This window comes from Spermophilus citellus, assembly GCF_964194105.1.
Source record: "Spermophilus citellus genome assembly, chromosome: 2".
NCBI lineage: Eukaryota > Metazoa > Chordata > Mammalia > Rodentia > Sciuridae > Spermophilus > Spermophilus citellus.
This window is the reverse complement of record NC_138183.1, coordinates 78,172,050-78,194,341: the sequence shown is the minus strand read 5'-3', so window position 1 is coordinate 78,194,341 and position 22,292 is coordinate 78,172,050. Positions and strand designations below refer to the sequence as shown.

The following is a 22,292-nucleotide window of genomic DNA, read 5'->3' as shown; positions in this document are numbered from 1 at the left end:
CATTGGCTTGCTCCAGGATTATGTAATGATTTAGTCACACTTCTAAAGCCCAAGCAGTATGCCAGCTTGCTTAGTTATGGATAATTACAAATATTCAGCAATTTAAAAACCATGCTTAATATTTGGCTACTTGCCCAGGGTCTCCCAATATGAATTATTATAATAGTATGTAGCTGGTTCCAGCAATAGAAGGGCTCACATATTTTCTAGCTTCAAAACCTTTCATGGGATGTTGTGAGGTAAGAGTTAAAATACAAAGAAACTCTGAAAGAGGTTCAGCTTGGCATTCAGGTGTTTCAAAGGGTAAATATCTGTTTACCAGAGAATCTCTTAACAGCTGGTTTTGTTATACCAGAAGGTAGACTAGTGTGAAGACATTGAAGTCTGTAGGAGGGAAGGAAGGTTGAGGGTTGCGGGCATGAGGAAAAAGTACTGTCAGAAAAGATGAAAGAAAAGCTGAAAATAAATTTTATGAAGTTTACTTCAACATTCTCTGGGTCTCGTTTGGTAGAGGATGAACTGGAGGAGAATTTAGAGTGAATTTTCACCAACATAACTGGACATCTGCATTTCCATAAGGATTCATACCAAAGGCTTAATGAAGTTGCAATTCAATAAGAGATTAAATCTCTACAAGCTGGTGAGAGAGGCTTGTGTGGGTAGAGGGAACTCCCCAGACATAGGATTTTCAGCCTTTTTTTTTGGTACTGGGGATTGAACTCAGGGACAATTAACCACTGAGCCACACCCCCAGTCCTATTTTGTATTTTTTTTTTAGAGACAGGGTTTCACTGAGTTGCTTAGTGCCTTGCTGATGCTGAGGCTGGTTTTGAATTCACGATCCTCCTGTCTCAGCCTCCCAAGCCGTTGGGATTACAGGCATGTGCCACTGAGCCCAGCTGAATTTTCAGCTTTTATTAAAGCTTCCATTGATAGATATGGAACCTCTTCAGTTGAATTATCTACCTTTAGTATTGTCTCATCAAGGTCTCTGATATCCTTTCTGTGATAACAATCCTTGGACTAGGGATACCAGGTTCTTAATAGGAGGAGAACATGGTTTGCTAAGCAATACCCCTGTCTGCTGACTAGAGCTGGAAGTGATGTTTCTTCTCTGACCTGTGGTAGGATTCCTACCATTGATGTGGTCTTTGTCTGATATTTTCTTGTTTTGTATTACAGGGAGACAACATCCTTGTTAGATAGCAAACTCCTTGAAGCTGAGTATCATGTTGTCTTTTGCTATATTTTTCACAGCTCTCAACATGCAGGAACTTGGACATGGGAGGGACACAATAAATGTTGAAGGTACTGGGTTAAACACAGCCTTTCAAATAGTAAATACAGAATATAAGTCAAAACCTTTTAATGTGTAGATTGGTCCAAGTAGCTAAAAGATGCTTAAAAGACTAGACATTTGTTTAACATCTAAACTTCTAATTGTGCGCTTTGTATAGATATTTATTGGTTTATTTGATGTTAAGATAAAGATGCCCATTTATCTCTCTCTCTCTCTCTCTCTCTCTCTCTCTCTCTCTCTCTCTTCTTTTCTTTTTCTTTTTGCTACTGGTCATTGAACTCAGGGTGCTTAACCACTGAGCCATATCCACAGCCCTTTTCTTATTTTTTATTTTGAGACAGGGTCTCACTAAGTTGCTTAGGGCCTCACTAAGTTGCAGAGGCTGGCTTTAAACTTGTGATCCTCCTGCCTTAGTTTCTCAAGCTGCAGGGATTACATGCACATACCACTGTGCCTGGCTCTTTTTCTTTTTAACAAATTACTAGAGACTGAAAAAAGTGAATTGATTGGTTTAGTGTCTTCAAGTTAGTAACAAAACTGGGACAAGAACCCAATTTTTCTGACTGCTGGTCTTAATGTTCTTTCCACTTAACCTTTCATTCATTCAGTTATTTATTGCATACCTTCCACATGTTGAAGGCTGTGTTCATGATCCAAATACAGCAGAAAATAAGACAGGAACCATTCATTGCTTTTATGGGGCATAGAGTGTTATGGATAAGATAGACATGCAATGTGAAGAGGCTGGTGAACAGGAAGTAGAGGACTCCAGGGTGTGCCTGTGAAGGGGCCCTCCTGGGCAAGCAGGGAGGCTCTCCCTGCAGAAATGGTGTTGAAATGGTGGAATAATAGGGAGTCACCATACAATGAGTGGGAACATCTCAAGTGAAGTCTCACAGGCTAGAGAAACTCAAATGCCCAGAGGAGTAAATGGGTAAAACAATAACAACAACAATAAGAAGAATAGAAATGAAAATAAGAAAAGCTAATATCATTGAGTTCTTCCTATGTCTTGCTCTGCTCTAAATGCTTTGTTATTTCATCTCATTCAATCTCATTTAACTTTCATAAGTATGGAAGAGGTAACCGTTAGCACTGTATTATAAATGAGGAAGTAAACGGCATGTGACAGTCTAGAGATAAAAATGACATAGATGTGTATTTTTTGCATATGAAGCACAAAGCAATACTTTTAATTTATTCAAAGAATGTCTTATCTCCTGTATCCCTGCGAATCCATGACATTCTCAATTTGTTCTTCATTTTTCTTGGTTTTATTGTAAGTGAGAATAAAGATAAAATAATTCTCTTTCACCAGAAAAATGATGGAAGTATGATGATGATAACTGACAGTCTCAGTACCAGTGAGACACTCAGAAATGGTGGAAATTGTGGAGAAATTGAGAGCAGCCTTTTTAAGGCTCCAGGAAACTCTTTGAGAGATGTCGAACCAGTGTAGTCAGATCTTCCAAGTTTTCAAGAGAAAAGAAAAAAAAACCAAACTGTGTTTTCATTTGAAATTTCCCAAATTTTAAATTTGGCTCACATATTAAAAGTATTATGTGGGCCAAATGAAATATGAATCTGGCTCACATGAGGTCAAACTAGAGGACAGACAGACATGTGAGATGAGACTAGAGGGATCAAAGGTCAAACTGCAGAGGACCTTTGAGACCAGGAGAAGGGAGTTCAAACTGGGACGCAAAAGGTCACATTTGTCATGAGTTGAAATGATCTCCTTGCTTCTGCAGGGCTCTGACAACATCTTATTTTTTTTTTAAAGAGAGAGTGAGAGAGGGGGGAGAGAGAGAGAATTTTTTTTTAATATTTATTTTTTAGTTCTCGGCGGACACAACATCTTTGTTGGTATGTGGTGCTGAGGATCGAAGCCGGGCTGCACGCATGCGAGGCAAGCGTGCTACCACTTCAGCCACATCCCCAGCCCCTCTGACAACATCTTAATGGCACAGCTCAGCTCTGAGAAGACCCTGACACAGCCTCAATAAGCTATCTCTTTTAGAGACCAAATATCCTCCTTAATTCTCTAGCTTTTTACCTTTGCCTCAACATATCTCTGCTTCCCTGTCTATCTCATATCTGACATCCAGTTGATATGTCCTTTCTCCTTCTCTGGAAAAAGCCCTCTCTTAGTTTTTCCTCTCCCATCCCCTCTGGGGCAATGAGTCAGCATCCATCATAATGGGAACAATGTTTTTACATTCTGACAACAAGAAGAGGTTTCAGGGTTGTAGAGGCTCTTTAAGGAAGAGTTGTCAAGTTTTAACTTCAACCCCAGGGATGAGGCTTCTATGTCAGACCAAAGGAGGCTGGCTGGAGAAGGGCAGGGATGGGGTAGGGCAGGATGCAGCGGCTCCCTCACCTGCTCCACACAAGGTGCAGTTGGAAGGTCCACTTCCTTGGCAGGCTCGGCAGGTGTGGTGGCATGGATGGCATTGGCTCTCAAACTCAAATTTCCACAAGGGACAGTTCAAAATGCAGTGGCCATCATCAAAAACCCTAGAGGAAAAGCAGACTTTTAGAATGTATCAGGGTGACTTCCCAGAAAGGCCCCAAGTATCGGAACATGTGGTATTCATGTTTCCCTGCACAGATTGGATTTCATGTTCCAGAAACAAGAGGGATGCCTGGGACTGATCATCTTAGAACATGTGAAATATTAGTCATGTACCCATCCTTGGCCTGAGACTTGAGTCCAACGGCAGGCATGCCAGGAGCTGGCTGGGGATCTGATCCTGTATTTGGTTCCAAATAAACTAGCTTGTACCCACAGGGATTAAACCCATACTATAGGCTCTGGCCAAATCCAGTCAGCAGTCAGATGGAGGTCTCTGAACTTTCAAGATGCTAAATGGACCTCTGAATGCAGGGGTCTCAGAGAAAATATTCTTCCTTTAGTTAACACCCTACCCACCCTGGGCAAGGGAAATGTCAGCTCCAAGGGCTCTCTTGAAGGGTAGAAGATGTGCTACTTATAAATTTGGCCTGTGTATATTGCACATAATTAATGAATTCTGATTCCGAACATCATTTTTTGAAAGTTTTTTTCTGATCTATGGGATCCTACAGTCTCTGTTTTCTGACCATGCTTGTGGACATCCACAAGGGCTTTGCATGTTGCTAATATCTTTGGTTTTATATACATATAATATATACATCATGTCATTGTTTTTCATGCTTTTTGTGTCATTTTTCTTGACAAAGTAGTTATAAGAGCAAATGTGATTAAGTCAATTGTATTCAAGAATTTTGCTAATAAAAATACAAGATGTTGTTCAAATAAATGTTAGAGTCAGGTAGGTAATGGGAATAGATGAAGTGAGCTGGAATCTCCACCTCCAGAGTTTCTAATTTAGGAGGTCTTGGGGGAAGGAACTGGGAACATGCATCTCTGACAAGTTCCCAGGTAATGCTAACACCACTGGTTCAGAGAGCATAATTTTGTTTTAAACCTTTGATTATTTATTTATGTAGCTTTTTTGATTAACATGTATTAATTATACTATTAATTTGATATAGTGAGATTTTCAACACATGCCTATAGCATGTACTGATCAAGTCAGAATAATTAACCTCTCCAAATCCTTATTATTTCTTTTTGTAGAGTCTTGAAGCTCCTCTCCTCTAGATTTTCATAAAGTATATAATAGATTATGGTGCTGAGGAACACCAGAAGTTATTCTTTCTATTTATGTTTTGGTACCAGTTATTCAATGTCCTTTATCCACCAAACCCCCAACTTTCCCAGACTCTAGAAATTACTATTCTACATTCATATAGATTTCTCCTAGCTTCCTCATATGAATGAAAACATGCAATATTTGTCTTTTCATGTCTGACTTATTTCACTTAACATAATATCCTCGAGTTACATTCATTTTACTACAAATGACAGGACTTCATTCTTCTTTATGGTTGAACAGCACTATATATAGCACTTTTTTTTTTTAGTCCATTCACCTGTTGATGAGTACCTAGATTGATTCCATATCTTAGCCATTGTGAATAGTGCTATAATGATTATGAGCATGCAGGCCTGTCTTTGGTATGCTGATTCCTTTTCTTTGGGCTATACACAGATAGTGAGGTTGCTAACTCATGTAAGAGAATACTTTGAAAATCAATCCTCAATGACAGGAATTTGCTGAGTGATTTCCAAGTAATACAGGTGATGCCAGATTGGAGTCTATTAAAGCTTCCTTAGAGTGCACCTACTGTGTCCATCTGGAGGTTAACAGAGTACACAGTGTGTGCATGGCCCTAAGGGCACAGTGCTGCCATCCAGGCTTGGGGGAGCTGACTGGGCCTGAACAGAAAAGGGAAGGTTTCCTTCTCTCTCTACCACTTCCTCCACTCAGGCCAGACAGCACACAAAAGGCCAGGTGTAGGCCTTGAGCAACTTGTTCCTGGGGTGGCACTGGCTTGTCTAAACCCTGCTATTCCCAGACCTGGAACCAACCTTGAATGGCAGAGTGGACCATTTCGATCCAAGGGTTGGAAGAAATTAGCCTGGGGCTCTGCAACTTAAATAGTATGTCACAAGTGATCTTCTGTCTTGTTCATTCCCATATCTTGACCATCTGCATCACTTACATCAGTTTGGGATTTAAGCCAGTGACTTAACAAAAGGCCACTTGCTCCTGGTTTCCCAGGCCTTTTGATTCGGGGGCCAAACAATCCTTTGACGCAGAGAAGTGCGTGGAGTCCCAACCCTAAACAGACACCCACATCTGGCTGTCCTGTCGAAGCCCATCCTCTGCACCGTGGAGCAGACTGAGGTGCCTGCTGCCGGAGTTCAGATGTTAAACTGGTGGTTCTGATGTCCAACAGGAATATCCCAGCCCCACTCTGGCTCTGATTTCTGAGTTAGGAGATGTTTTTCCCAAGGAATTATTTGGATGGGACTAGTTAAAAAACAACAGCAACAACAAAACCAACAACATCCCTATAAGAAAATCTGCAGAAGGGCTTTCTGAGGATTTGAAAAAAGGAAGCTCCTCCATGTTTTGCTGAAAAGGAAAATGAAATCTAGGGGTTCATTTTCATGCTAAAATGAAAATTTTCATGCTAAATCCTTTCAGTTGAGAAGGATGTGAAACACATCATTACTGTGTCCTTTTTTAGGAAGAGACGATAGCTTGGTTTTGGGGAAGTCATTTCTCTTGGGAGAGGTAATTTGATTTAACAGGGACCATTTAAACCTCACCAGACAGAGGAGGAAGCAGAAGGCACAATATTAGGAAAGGGGACTTCTGAATTGATTTTAAGAAACTGTCAAGCACATAATTGTGTGTCAAACCACCCCCTCCTCCTGCACCCTGAGGAAAGCAAAAGCAACACACCCAATGTTTGTGAAAGCATGATTCTTTCTAAAGATAGAAAGATAAGGAGATCAGACATGCCTAAGTGAAGGTAATGAATTATATCACTGTCCTTCACTCTCCATCCTGCTCAAGAAAAATGGCTCAGAAACTTGAAGAGAAGTCCCATTTCAAATAGCCACAGTTATCTAGAGAAAAGTAGACAAAGTACAAAGTTCTCACTTTGCTCTATGAAAGAAGGAAATGTGTTTTATGAAACTTTTCTTTAGTATCAAGGTATGTCTGGGACCACCAGGTATCCAATGCATGAAATCCATTCTGATAAGCTGATCTCTACAGAAGAACTTCTCCTCCCAACTTATTAATGATCTTGACCTTCTCATAGACAGGACCTGTTCCAGGTCCAACAGATCTAATAGCAAGGAGGAAAGAAGGTGGAACCAAGAGCTAATGAGCTGGGACAGATGATCTCAGCATTGGACCTGAGTATTCCAGAAACCCCCAGGTTGTGTGCCTGTGTGTGCGTGTGATGTGAACTGTAACAGTGGAGATGGCAAATCAGAATTTGTGCTGATTGTTGATTTGGCCTAATTAAAGCCATGACAAAAGCACTTAATGTGACTTCTTGGTGCTTTAATGGTCTAACGGAATGCAATTTGAGAAAAAAAATTTTTTTCTTCTGCATTCATTGAAGCAGATCAAATAAAAATATTTAAGTCTGGATAAGAACAGAGGTAACTTTCAAATGTTTTTAGTTTATTCATTGACTCTATACCTCCTTCAGGAATGTGATTAGAAATGAATATGGGCCATATGGCCACAGCATTTCAGATGTTTGCATGGTAAATACAGTGGCAAAGGGGGCACTTGATTCCTTCAAGTTTTCAGTTGGTCTTCAAGGAATTAAACCCAAAGGTTTATAGACATGCAAAGGGAAACTACAGGATGCAGAAACGACTTCTCTAATTGGATTTCCTGTAAAACCACGTTAGGGTTTAATTCTTTTAGTTAAATTCTTTTGTTTATTAAAATTTTATTATAGAGTAATTTAAACATATATAAAGGCGCGCGTGCGCACACACACACGCTATATATATATATAAAAGTAAACCTCCTACCAGCCAATACATTCGTCACTCAGTACAAATGCTTCAACAGTCATCAAGGCCTGGCCAATCTTATTTCATCTCTCTCTCCACCAATTTACTTCCCTTGCATGTGGTTTTGAAGCAAACCTTCAAGACAAATGTTAACATTCCTCTCCCAGATGAAAACTCTTTGAAAATTATCTTTATTTTACCAGTACTAGAGCTATCCAAAGGCTTCAGAACAAGAAGAAACTTATAACAACTATCTCAGTTATTTTGTTTGTCTCCCCTTGCTCCCAACACAGATCTGTTTTCTGCATTTCTCTGTCCTTTGTCCTAGAAGTGAGCCCACTTCATACAGCATCCCAAGCTCAATTTTCCTCACAGATAAGCTGTATTTCTCATTGGCCTCCAGTTAGTTTCAGATAAGGAGAAACATTCACAGGAGACCTGAGGTTCAAAGAAGAGAGATTGAGGGAGATTATTCCCTACCCGTAACTCTGCTTTCTTCTTCCACAGCTGGGCAGAGGCTGTGTTCTCTATAGTTCCAGTTTTCCCAGGGTGTCCCTTTTTCTACCTGTGCAACTCTTGTGTCAGATATAGGGTGTTAAAGTTTCACCACTGTTGCTTGTCCCTGAGTACTTTCCCCTCCTTTACCTGTGACCTAAAGGGCAGGGAGGCTCACTACAGGATCCTTGGACTCTTCATTTAACTCAGAGTTGGATATAAAACAGCAGGTTATTTTTGTTGTTTCTTTTTGCAGTCCTGGATTGAACCCAGGGGCTTGTACCTTGGATTGTACCACTGAGCTACATCTCCACCTCTTTTTATTTTTTATTTTGAGATAGGATATCATAAACTTGCTGAGTCTAGCCTCAAATTTGTGATCCTCCTGCCTCAGCCTCCTGAGTTGCAGGGATTATGAGTATGCAACCTCATGCTCAGCTAAGCAGGTGCTTTTTGACTAGTCTTTAATGGACCTGATTTCATTTTATATGGTTTTAATGTGTCCTCAAAAGTTATATGTTGGAAACTGAATTCACAATGCAACAGTGTTGGGAAGTGGGGTCTAATAAGCAATAATTATAGGTTTCGAGGAATCTGGCCCCACGCAAGGATTAATGCTGTTGTCATGGGAGTGGGATAATTAGAAAAGAAAATCTGTCTTCCCCTTGCTCTCTCATTCTTGCCTCTTTTCCTTCTACCACCTGTTATGGCATGACCCCGCAGCAAAGCCTTTAACAGGTGCTGATGCCATGAACTTGGACTTCCTAGCCTCCAGAATAGTCAGCCAAACTTCTGTTCATAATTACCCAGTCCCGAGTATTCTGTTGCAGCAGCACAAAGTGAATGAGGACTGCTCTTCAGAAAACACTTTGAAAACACTTAAGGAAAACACTTTTCTGCTCTTTCCAGAACACATAAGCCAACATCACCATTTTCCAAGATGTTTGCTTTCTTTTCACCTTCTCAACCTCCTTCAAGGAAAATAAGAAAAGGAGTCAGGTAGCTCATTGCCATGCTCTGGTGCCCTTCCTTGGACATATTTAACTGACATCAAAGAAGAGAAATGGGACTGGGGGATGGCATGCTCAGAGGGATGAGAAGAAAATTATTCCTGGGGGAAAAAGATTTTCTTAAGAAGATATCCTGGTTCAAGGTCCATGCACTTGCTTTTATTTCTTCAAAAGCTGGATCACAGGATACTTCACAAATGGAACTACTGAAGTAACCCAGCATGTTTACCTCTGATCTAGTCCCAGTGGACTCAGATTCTTAAAATGACCATGTATAATGGTAGATTTTTTTTTCTCACTTCTCATTTCTGGTGAGCCAGGGATAATCAGCACTGTGCACTGGATGATGGGCAGTCTTATCAAGCAATGCTAAAATGTTCGTCCAGTTCAAAAGATGTTCAAACATGCAATGGGATTTGTTGCTGGTGTGGTCAGGAGTAAGAAGAGAAAGAGAACCTCATCTTGATAATATTATCTCCATCTTAAAGTATGCTTTGAAATTGCTTTGAAGAAAATGCTATGTTTAGAAGTCTAGTTTTCTTAAAGAGTTACTTGAAATGTCCTAATGGTTATCATTGAGAATTCTTTTTTTTGATTTTGTAATTTTTTTAAATGATATTGGGGATTTAACCACTGAGCTACATCCTTGGTCTTTTTTATTTTTTGATTTTGAGACAGGGTCATGTTAAGTTGCCCAGGTTGGCCTCCAACTTGAAATCCTTCTGCCTCAGGCTCCAGAGTTACTGGGATTATAGGAATGTGCCACAGTGCCCAGCTATCACGGAGAATTCTTAAAACTGTTATTTTATCGTTGTCTTTCTCCTTCCTTCTCTTCTTCCTTCTTTTTTCTTTATTCATTGTTTTCCTTTCTTCCTTCCTCTTTCTGAGGAAGATATTTGAAGAGCCAAACAAACCTAAGATATTGATTATTGATTATAGATTCAATAAAGCACACACCTTTGACTACTGTGGGGGAATAGCCGGGCACCTACACCACAGCTCCTGCTCTCAAAGGTGTTACAATCATGAAGACTAATCAGGAGAATATGACTGGTATAGGGAGTGTCCACTCTAGAGACACAAAGCACCTGCCAGTGGAACAGCCCTTCCTGCTGGTCTGGGGAGACACCCTGCTTCCTCCATAGTCAGCTGGCAATGACAGGCTATTCATTCCAACATGGCAGCCAACAACCACCAAGTGCTGGGATCAGAGGAGCACCACTAAAACCACAGCAGTCTCCAACTCTCTTTGTTAGAATGCCTCTCACATGCCTGATAGGCCCTCATTCACTCAATTATCAAACATTTATTAGGTGCCTATTGTTTTCCTAGCACTCTGACTGGAACTGGATCTACAAAAGGGAGGATCTCAAGGAGCAAACGGTTTAACACAGAGATGTATTTGTAAGCAAATGTCTTCAACAGGTGCCCAAAGGGAAGCTTATATAGAGCAAAGAGGCATAGACAGAGAAGGTTAATTCTACTCAAAAGGGTCTGAAATGCCTCGATAGGACAGTTCACCCTTGAATTGACTCTAGAAATGAGTAGATATTTGGCCAGAAGATGGAAGTGATGGTTGAGGGATGAAATTCCAGTCATGAAAGATGGCTCTGAAGCCACCATCTTCATCAATGAAGAAGCCTTCGTAGTGCTCAGGGAACTGGTCCTTGCACAGGGTATTGGGCATCATGGAGAAAGGATAGTACAGATGTGGGTTGTGCCCAGACCAAGGAAAATATCTGTGTCATGGGAACAAGTTTGGTTCTATTTCCCACAGATCCTTGAGGTGCTGCTGAGCTGGTTAGCACCTCCTTCCCCCAACCTGCATCCTGTGACCTTCCACCCCCAGAAGATACCGAAGGCAACTCACCTTGTGAGGGGGCAACTGGTGCAGTCCTCCTGGGTTGGCCCCCGGCACTTGGCACACGAAGCATCGCAGACTTGGCAGCCACCATGTTCATCGATATATTCTCCTGGAGGAATAAAACCTAGTTGTTTACTTCATTACTACATGGCAAGTCTGCCTGGGCTGTCCATCCAAAAACAGCCAGATTTATACGTGTTTGCCTGAAAGCAATGAAGATAATACAGAGAGAAAGGCCCTGAATGACTGCAGTGGGCAGTCCTAAATCCTGACCTCACAATTATAATTGCTCCTTTCCCAGTGTCCCCAGAAGTTGGAACCTTAAAAAATTAATGAGACAACGACATGATTTTGGATTTAGTCATCATTTGTTTTTGATTTTTTTTTTACAGAAAATTATTATTTTTTTATTGGTTGTTCACAACATTACAAAGCTCTTGACATATCATATTTCATACATTAGATTGAAGTGGGTTATGAATCCCCAATTTTACCCCAAATGCAGATTGCAGAATCACGTCAGTTACACATCCACAATTTATCATTTGTTATAGATATTATGCACAGGGGAGGCCAAGGGGATGTTTTCCACCAGACCCCCTTCCTGAGCTTCTGTTGAATTTCCCACTTCAGGACCTTAGAAATTGCAGTTATAGCAGTGCTTCAAGTGAAGCAACGTACAGGATCCAGTCACATCCTGTCAAACCACCCTGGAAAGGGACTGATTATAGTTACTGGTCAAGAATGGCAGTTGAGTCCTGGTGGAAATTTGGCAGATATGTTTTACCCCTCAAAAGAGTAACAATGAAGAGAGAGCCAGAGAATTCTTCCTTTCATTGGAAAGTTTATCTTTACCAAGGAAACATATATGAGGCCCTGCCACAGAAGGGAATCCAGCTTCACAAATTTCTTTTGAACATTTAGAAAATTACTCCAGTGGCAAAGGTGGTGGAGAGGCCAGCCTCATCAAAACTGAGCCTTTACTCATTGAGTTCAACCCTCCCATCCACACCATACTTATCCTCCCCTGCCATTGTCTAAGGAAAAAAAATCAACAGGCTTCTCCAGTCAAAGCCAGAGTCACTTTTTTTTTTTTCCAGTTTGGAAACAAAGCATACTCAGAAAACACAGTTGCAGATTTTGGCACGGTCATAACCTTTACTCAGTCCTACACCATCTCCAATTTTGACAGCCCTGTAAGCATTGAACATTGTCAGTTTGGGGTCCAGCTGGTGTGGTGTGGTAGGACAGCCCACCCAGGGTTTAATCAAGCTGTGTCACTGATACTCTAAGATTTGCTGCCTGATTTGCATTGAGAAAAGCCCTGGAGAGCTAGACTCAACCAGTGAGGGATTGAAGGAAATCCACTCCCCCTGCCTTTTATCCATGGCTCTACTGAAGTGTACAGTTAGGAAAGGAAGACCTTATGTTATGGTTTAGATATGCAGTGTCCCCCAAAAGCTCATATGTGAGGCAATGCAAGAAATTTCAGAGGTGAAATAATTAGATTATGAGAGTTATAACCTCATCAGTGAATTAATCCCCTTGAATGGATTTACTGGGTAGTAACTATAAGCAGGTATGATGTGTAGGGGGGAAGTGGGTCACTGGGGGTGTGCCCTTGGGTACATATTTTGTCCCTGGTGAATAGAGCTCTCTCTCTGCTTCCTAATTGCCATGTCCTGAGCTACTTTCCTCCTGCATGCCCTTCTGCTATGATGGTCTGCCTCATCTTGGGCCCAGAGCTGTGGATTTGGCCGTCTAGAGACGGAGACCTCTGAAACCATGAGCCAAAATAAACTTTTCCTTCTCTATTGTTTTGGTTAGGTCTTTTGGTTCCAACAAATAAAAGCTGGTTAAAACATTATATATTCATAAATCTTCTACTTGCTGGAATTAAACCACAAAGGTAGAAATGAAGAGATTGCTGAGTTTGCCCAAACATACCAGAAAAAGCCCTTCACGTAAAGTTATCCCATTGGTTTTGCTAACTGAAGGTGAAAAGGACATGTTTACAGTGATGCAAACATCTAATACAGTATACCCTTCTCCCTCTTCTCTCTTTCCTCCTCTTCCGCCCCATCCACCTCACTCTCCTCCCTTTTTTCCTCTTCTTCCTTCTTCTTCTGGACTGGGAATTGAACCCAGGGCACTCTACCACTGAGCTACGTCCCCAGCTCTTTTTAATTTTTAATTTTGAGGCAGGGTCTCACTAAGTTGTAGAGGCTGGCCTTCAATTTGAGATTCTCCTGCCTCAGCCTCCTAAATAGCTTGGGTTACATGTATGTGCCACCAAACTCAGCTCTCCCAAGTCTTCTAATTGTTACAGTGTAGTCCAGGAATCTGATAGATAGCTTTTAGAATGAGATTGTAGTTGTTAGGAATAGAGACTTAGGCTCCAAAGAGTAAGTACCTATCAGGAACAAAGAACATCGTAATGCAGGTTGGTTACTGCCCAAGGTGCCTGCCTGCTCAAATGATCCAGTGCAACTGAATTCTGGCCCACGTTTCCCTCACCATGACATGCATTTTGGGGTTGGCTGCCTCCGTCTCTATAGAGGACACCTTTTACTGACTTATGTAACATGTTGAATGGACTAGTTGCCTTCTTGGTGATTAGCAGTTCCAAGGCAGGAAAAAGCTGAGATTTCTGTCTAGTAGGAATGGATATTTCAAGTCGAGACTGTTTTGCTTAATATAAGCCTCAATATATGCAGTCTTATTTTACTTGTTCAGGCTCCCCTACTCCACCTCCTATTTATTGCCCCTTCTTTAATCTTTTCCACTGTTTCTGTAGGAGGCACAGCCAACTGATCAGTCCAGGAATGAGCAAAATTAACAGCAGAGAATCCAGGGTAGGGGCCAACACATAATAATTTGTTTACAGAGTTAGAGTTGCTTATGCATCTTTCAGAAGAAAGATGCTGAATGGCACAGAAATGGGAGAAGGTCACAGAGACTTTAAAGCCCGAAAGTATATCCCAGGGAAATATGGGCTCATAGAGAGCACAGAGTCCATTCATTCATTCTGTGGATGATTTTTGAACATCTACATGCCTGCCAGGTACTAGGTGAGACTTAGAGACATATAAATTCAAAAGGCGCTGCTCTTAAGTTTTCAAAGATTTTGAGAAGAATCTTTGAGTTGGGGTTTTAAAAAATTTTTGAGAAGGATGATTTATAAGGAACTAGTTATAATCCAAATGCTAACCTTCTCACACATTCTAAGGACTAAGAATGGCAAGGATACACTCGGAACACTGCTAGACTTTTGTAGACCTAGAGGCAGAGATGATGACTTCAAGTTGCATTAGTGTCTACAGGAACTGACACAGTGTTTTGATCTTTCCAGCTCCTCCTGTTCATCCCCATTATTCCCCATGATGTAGCAGATCCAGTTCTAGGATGGAATTTAAATGAAAAACACCTTATTCTGCTAAATCAAAAGCTGTGTGGATGGTTCTGAGAGCTGTACCATCCACACCCAAAGCCTTTTTGATGATCACAGATGAAGCATTGCTAGATCATGCAAGAGTTATCAAGAAATTACTGTGAAAATTGTAAATTCTCGTTTTACCTCCTCATTGGCTTCATAAGCCATAAGGTGACATTAATACCTTGGCTGTGTATTTTCTTGGAATCCAAGAAATGCTCAACTATAATGTCCTTTATTGGCACTCACAAAGTTCTGCCTTGGATATAATGACCACTAAGAATTGCCCACCTGCAAAATTTAGAATAGACCCTGCAAACACAACCTTTCTTCCCCATATTTTTATTGGTACATTATAATTATAAGTAATGATGGGATTTGTTGCTGTATATTTGTGCATGCACATGATATAACAGTATAATTTTGCCAATATCAATTTCCAATATTTCCCCTGTTACTCTCCTCTCTGGTTCTTTTCCTATACCGGTTTCCCTTCCATTCTCATGGGACCCTGCCTCTCTACCATGACCACCTTTCTTTTTTTTTCTTTTCTTTCTACCTTTCACCTATGAGAGAAAACATTTGACTTTTAATCTTCTAAATTTGGCATATTTCGCTTAATATAATTGTCTCCAGTTCCATCCATTTTCCTGCAAATAGCATAATTCATTCTTCTTTGTGACTGAATAAAAGTGTGAAAGTGTTTCTTCCTTTTGTTTTCCTCCACATCCTCTCCAGCATTTATTACTATTTGTATGCTTGATGACTGTCATTCTAACTGGAATGAGAAGAAATCTGTGTAGTTTTTTGTTTGTTTGCTTGATTTTTAGTGGTTTTGATTTGTGTTTCCCTAATTGCTGAAGACATTGAATATTTTTCATATATTTCAAATATGAGCCCCTTTTGCCCCACTAGGATTCTGCATTGTCTTGGGTGGCTCCCATGACTGCATGGCCACCCTTTAAGTCACTTCTTTTTTGCCAGGGATTGAACTCAGGGGAACTCAAGCACTGAGCCACATCCCCAGCCCTATTTTGTATTTCATTTAGAGACAGGGTCTCACTGAGTTGCTTAACGCCTCAATTTTGCAGAGGCTGGCTTTGAATTCCAGATGTCCTGCCTCAGCCTCCTGAGCTGCTAGGGTTAGAGGTGTGCACTACCGCGCTTGGCTTAATTCACCTCTTTAGAGCTCTCCACTGCATTCTTAGGTTCAACTATCCCCAAATACTTGTCCTATAGTTCTTTCTCATTTCCTCCTAATTTGCTGGTACACTGAGTTTTCTCAGCTTTCTTTTTCTCAAAGTCAAAATTTCCCTCTTTCTTCTTTCTCCTTGACTGTTCACTTATCTCCTGTCTGTGAAGAAGCTGACTCTCTCCTGCCCATCCTCAACTGTCCATCTAATGATATTCATCTTCTTCCCTCAGGACATTTCTCTTCCAATCCCTCTCTTTAGTCTCTTCTTCACATGTCCCATTGTTGTCAAATCTATGAAATTGGCACCCTAATTTAGAACCTTCCCAAGCCCTGTCCCTCCCTGATAATTGACCCTTAAAACCTGTCTTTCCTCCTGCTACTTGGAAACAAAATGAAGACTTCTTGACCTTGGAGCTTACATAAGAGAGTCAGCAAAGGACAGCTAAATGGTTCCTCTCTCTCCAGTCTACATACCTCTCCACTTTAGAGCAAGCTCTGGCTTTAGAACAGATGAGAATAGCCGGACCTGCCCCTATTCTCCTATTTATGTAGACATCCAATTAGTCACATAAACAACTGGTCCAGTCCTCATGGGCACAAGTTTTCCACTGTGCATTTGGAACAGAGGAAGTCAGATTCCAAGGACATAGGGAAGTTGCTTTTTTTTTTTTTTTTGGTTGTTGGAACAGCAGATTCTTGTCATCTGTCTTCATTGCACAATGAAGTTGAATGTTTATGACAGGCGTGATATAAAAAATTCTTAGAAAAAGTTACTTTTACCAAAGACCTCAGAAGCCCGTGTTTTGTTCTCCACCTCATCCCACAAGCTCTTCTTTCTGGCATCTTCATCCGTCATTATTATGTCCAACTCATCTTTGTCCTGGGATTAAAAATTTTCCATTCTCCTTTTATTTCCTTTTTCATCCTGTCCTATAATATTTCTAAGGACACTGAGGAAGTTAGGGTCACACAGGGAGGAATGCTACTTGAAAATTGAAGACACAGCTTAACAATTACAATTAATACTTCTAAATTTAAAAAAAAAACATACAAGGAAGTGGCTTGCTGTGCTGTTCCATCTCTTGATAACATTGCAGAATGTTATCGACAAGTCTGGGTTACAAATCAACCCCACAAACTGGCCAGCATAGATGGATGAGTGTTACACACATCACCCCAGTTACCAAACATGACTGATATTTCATGATATTCTTCGGGTTTTATATGGCCAGAAGGGTTTTATTTCTCCTGAAGAGATGCATGCTGTTTTTTATGCCTCATAATACTTCTTTTCTGATCAGAGCCAAATTATTATAGAATTTATACAAATGAACATATGCCCTAATAAGTTAACAAATGAATAAGTAGATAGATTATGATGTGAGTTTAGGACAACCATTTTGCCAGGTAACTAGTAAGAAAGAGTGGGAGAAATAGTTGATGAGAATTCAGCTGCTTGGTCCTTGATCTGGTTATTTCATTGAGCAACCTTGGGTACTGAATTATCTGTAGATCTCTGTGTGAGGACTGCTTATGTGTCTTATCATACAGATTCTAGGAATCATAGTGTGACTTCACTGAATAATTCTACAACCCAAGTACTAATTAAATAGTACTATATCTTTGCATGGAGGCCACTACATGGCTTTCCTCCTATGATACCACTATATGAAGACAATTTTTGTGAAAAAAACGCATACATTTATTATTTTCCACTAGCTATAATAAATGCTGAGCAACAATCTCAACTAATTATATGCTAATGAAATAAATCAGTTTTTAAAGCCTCGTTAAGCATGAAGTTTTATAGCGAGTCTCAAAATGTGAGGTCATCAATGAAACTGTACCATTTTTATTTTAGAGTCTATACAATTATTCAGGCTTTTAAAAAAGGAAACTCTGACACATGGTGAACCTCAAAGACATTATGTTAAGTGAAATAAGCCAATCACAAAAGGACAAAAATTTCATGAGGTCCCTAGAGTAGCAAGGACAAAGCAAAATGGTGGTTTCCAGGGATTAGGGAGAGGAGGGAAATGGGAGATTATTGTCTTCTGGACACAGAGTTTCAGTTAGGAAAAATGAAAATGTTCTGAAGACAGATGGTGTTGGTGGCTACACAACAGTGTAAGTGCTCTTAATGCCATGGAACTGTATGCAAATATATATATATTTAAATGGTAAATAATACATCATGTATGTTTTACTACATTTGCTAAATAAAAAGTCTGCCTAATGAGTTTGTTCCTTAACAGGACAATACTTAATATTAGGGAAAAAAAAGAGAGAACCTCAAAATTTTCTGCATATTGGGGATGGGTACAAGAGCTCAAACATCTCGGGTGCCAGTCTATTGCAGTCTTGGGAGAGCCCCTGTGATGATGAGGATAAATGGATACATGGAAAAAACTGTCATCCGAAGACATTTGGCAGATAGACAGCTCTGTGTTTTCCTTTCCTTGGGATCTATTAGAGGCAAAATGAACAGATAGCTAGAAGCAGAATCCTAGGAGAGTCTTCCATCTCTAGCCTGGACGTGTCCAGGGACCCCTACTCTGCTAGCCCATTGTGCCAACCCCTTGCCTTTACACTATTCACATGGCCTTTTCTGAGTGACAAGACTTATTCTTCCTGGTCCCATTGCTTTTTTCATCCCCAGGCACTGGCCAGGATCTGTGTGGCTTGTGCAGACACTCTGTGTTACTCTGGAACCTCAGAGGTTGGCACTTCTGCAAAAAAAGATGGATTGTAAACTGGGGTCTAATGCTCATGCAAATATTTAGTTTCCTTCAGCTTATATGCTGTTCAAAGAGAAGAATTAAGAGATGACCCCTTTAGTTTCCATTATTTGGGCTTTGACCCCCATTAGGTAACTAAAAAAAATATATCCAAAGTGAAGTCTTGGACAACCTACTTGAATATGATTGTGAGGTAGCAACTACACAAGCTCTGATTTATTGATACTTAACACATTACAAGTGCTATACATTATAATAGTCAATCCAGATAATAACCTCTTTTATAAGAGAAATCTAAGACTTGGGGAGATTAAAAATATTGAAAAATTTATTTAACTAGGCAAGGGAAAGATTTGATCCCTGGCCAGGTGTGTCTGAGCCTGACCCCATGCTCTTTCTCTAATATTGCCCTGCTATGGATCCAATTCCCCTTTCAATGTTCCAAGTAGCTTTGCTATTCATTAAAAATAGGGGGAGGGGGACTGAGTATATGCTTCACCTAAACCCCTTGGTGAGGTAACAGTATTAAAAAGGAATTCACTGTGAAAATAAATGGACTTTGAGCAGACATGTTGCACAAATCAGATTTACTTGATGATTGGATATACCCTCCAAATCTATTTTCTCTGATAAAATGAGCACTATTTATTAAAAGGCAATTTTATGTATCAAATAAACTGAGTTTTACAAGCAGTTTGTTCCACCTATTAGGTGAAAATCTCCTAAGAGGGACCCAAAGTATTTTTTTTAAATTAATGAAATAAATTGGTTAGCTCCGTGGACAGGGATTTTCTATACTGCTTAACTGCTGTCTAAAAACAAAATATATCAGGGCCTCAGAAACAGCTTACAACCAGAATTATGGTAACATCCCTCTCACTCCCAATTTATATGAAAGTCTAGTATATCTGGAGATTCTTATATATAATTTCTTTAATTAAGAGAATTTGGCATGGCATCCATATTCGTGAAGGGTTACTCTTGGTTCTAGTGTGAAGATGTTAGACTCAAAAAGGCACAAGGAGACAAATATTGCATGATCTCACTTATATGTAGAATGTAAAGAAGTTAAATTCATAGAAGTGGAAAGGAATCTTGGTTACCTGGCTGGAGGTGGGGAGATGGGGAGATGTTGCTCAGGAAGAATGAGTCCAAGGGCTCTATTGTATGACATGGTGACTAAGGTTTATAACCATGTCTTGTACTTGAAAATCCCTAAGAGAATAAATTCTAAGTGTTCTCCCCACAAAATATGTTAGTTAGCTCCATTTATCATTTCACAATGTATACACATTTCAAAATATCATGCTGTACCCGACCTCAATACACAGAATTTTTGTAAATTAAGAAAAAAAGGCACTGAAGAGTTGACTGCAAGACCAGACCCATGAGGAGAAAAGGCATGTGTGTGGTTACCTTATCTGCAATTTAAACAAAAGAAATTTACAAACTGTATCAATGAAACTGGGCATAAGGAAGTCCATGGAGACATTCTGGTAAGCAGGATATGGTTGATGGAAACCAGTTTATTGCCGATAGCAGGTGTGTAAAATTTCTTGACAGTCTATTTAGTGGGCTTTCTTACAACTCATCAGGGTTAAGATTTCATCCCCAAATGTTTGCTGTATTTGTTGCTATGGAAGGATACTCTGGATGAGGGAAAGACACAGTTTCTGATGAATTGACTATAAAAAGATATCTGGGTTTTAATGCACAGTGATGGAAGTAAGGAACTGTCATTTTATTTTGTTTTATGAATTATTATTTTTTCTGGTACTGGAGGTTGAATTTTACATTTTACATTTTTACCAATGATTTACATCCCCAGCCCTTTTTAGTCTTAATTTTGAAACAAAGTCCCCCTAGACTGGTCTGGAACTTGTGATCCTCCTGCCTCAGCCTCCTGATTCCAGGGGTGCACTATTGCATACAGCTAAGGGACTGTCATTTGAGAGAATAACTAGTTCATTTTCCATTTGGAGAGCATTGCTGACTGCCAAACAGAGGTCACCCCTGGGAGATACTTTCTGAGGAAGTGAATGACTCAAGAGGGCTGAGGTCCCAGAGGTGGACCTCTCAGAGAGAGATGCAAGCTGGGGGATGGCTATTGAACAGTACTTCGGAGTCACCCCATGAGGGAGCATGGTGCCATCAGGCCTTAAGGAGTGAGCCATTTCTTTTCTCTTTGGAGTGATTAAGATGGCAGGTGAAAATATCAAGGTGGCTATTGGAGCCTTCCCAACACTTTGGAACAGGGTGCTGGCATACAGATGGTTAAATTCCCAAGTTCTTCCCTCACTACCAAAAAGAAAAAAAAGAAAGAAAAACGGTTCTTCCCTTAATAAGCTTAATGACATCAAAATGTCCCCTTATGGACTAAGTCCTGAAATACCCTGATTAGACTTCTTATCATCATCCAATTTTATTTCAATAGTGACTCAAAGCACCTTGCTAATGGCTGTTAAACTTTCTCTGAAACCCCTTCAAAGTAGGACTCAGTCACTTTCCCGGCTCCACTGCCCCATGGGAAGGAATATCCTTAGGTTCCCCTCATTCTCTTCCTCTGTAGCAGCATAGAAAGTGCTGACTTCATCTTTCCTCTCCCATGCTCCCAGAGCTTTTCCTCACGCCCTGCCTCCATGTGCGTGAACATTTCAGGCTAATTAAGAGAGGAGAGTAACCCCTGGAAAGAGGAGGAATTGCATTCCAAGTCCTAGGGCTCTAGCTGCACCTGGCTCGTTCCAACTTTGCTAATTGACGATTGAGTCTTTAATTGGGTCATCATTAGCACAGTCCAGCCACTGGCTATGGATGGTACCTTCTAAAACATCTGCTGGTTTGTCTAGTGACAGGTCTGTATGCATCATGATGCCCAGAATACCTCAGTTCCTTGTTGACTGGGGAAGCATTTTCATTAGACAGACTTCCTTATGTTTCTTTGGGAGTGGCCAAACTCTCCTTTTAAAAAACCTGTGGTGTGTGGATAAAGGAAACTGAAATTTGCTCTGTGCCTGTCATAGTAGGAAATATTATGTTGGGTAAATGCACAAAATTTGGAGTCAGCCCCACCTGGGGTTGATTTTTGGATTCCTTTTCCAGCTGTCTGAAATTAATCAAATGCATATTTCCTTGACATTCCTCTTGTGTAGAATGTGGATAACAACCTTTTTCTCATAGGATGTGGTGGGAATAAAATAAAACAGACCTACAGCACCTCTCAAAGTGGATGGCAAAATGTTAGTTATAATTATCAGGTACTTTAATTATGTTACACAATTAAGTCTCTGCTAATAATGTAGGATAGATAGCAACTATCAGCTTCATTGGCCAAATAAGGAATTTAAATATCAGAATGTTAACTCTCTGAACATCATTCAAACGCTGGTCAGATTGGATTCCAAACTATGCTTTTTCTCCCACTCCTGAGGGGATGTGAAGAATGTATTGGCTGCCTATGTGGGTGGCAATGAGGCAACTAAAATTAATGACCCTGTGGACAGAGAACAATGACCTCTCAAAGCAATTGAGCTACAAGATGCAACCTACACAAGTTATTTTTTATTATTAGCAGCCCCTTGGAGAGAGCCTCTCTGTAGCAGAGCAAAACTAGCTTTTTCTGAACTTGGTTGTGGAAAATTCCAGAGCCATGGTTGTGTCCTTCTCAGGCTGCTGAGGTCAAATTCTGTCAGTAATGGGTGCAGCTCTGTTAGATGGGGCTTCTTCCCATTACGGTGTTATCACATCAGTTCAGAACTCGGAATTCCTGGTGCCACTGTAGAGTGACCACTGTTCTTGGGCCAGCTGTTCTTGAAGTGAAC

The 22,292-nt window shown here is 40.4% G+C and overlaps 1 protein-coding gene across 3 annotated transcripts in view; it reads right to left on the bottom strand.

Annotated features, from left to right (window-relative positions):
- PCSK5 (proprotein convertase subtilisin/kexin type 5) overlaps nt 1-22,292 on the bottom strand; it is a 450,277-nt gene that overhangs the window by 95,605 nt on the left and 332,380 nt on the right. For all 3 annotated transcript variants that reach the window (XM_081278894.1, XM_081278895.1, XM_081278896.1), the window contains exons 21-22: nt 11,115-11,217; nt 3,681-3,817 (exon numbers count right to left, since the gene is read on the bottom strand). In XM_081278894.1, the coding sequence (XP_081135020.1) occupies nt 3,681-3,817; nt 11,115-11,217 (240 nt within the window). The remainder of the gene's footprint in view (nt 1-3,680; nt 3,818-11,114; nt 11,218-22,292) is intronic.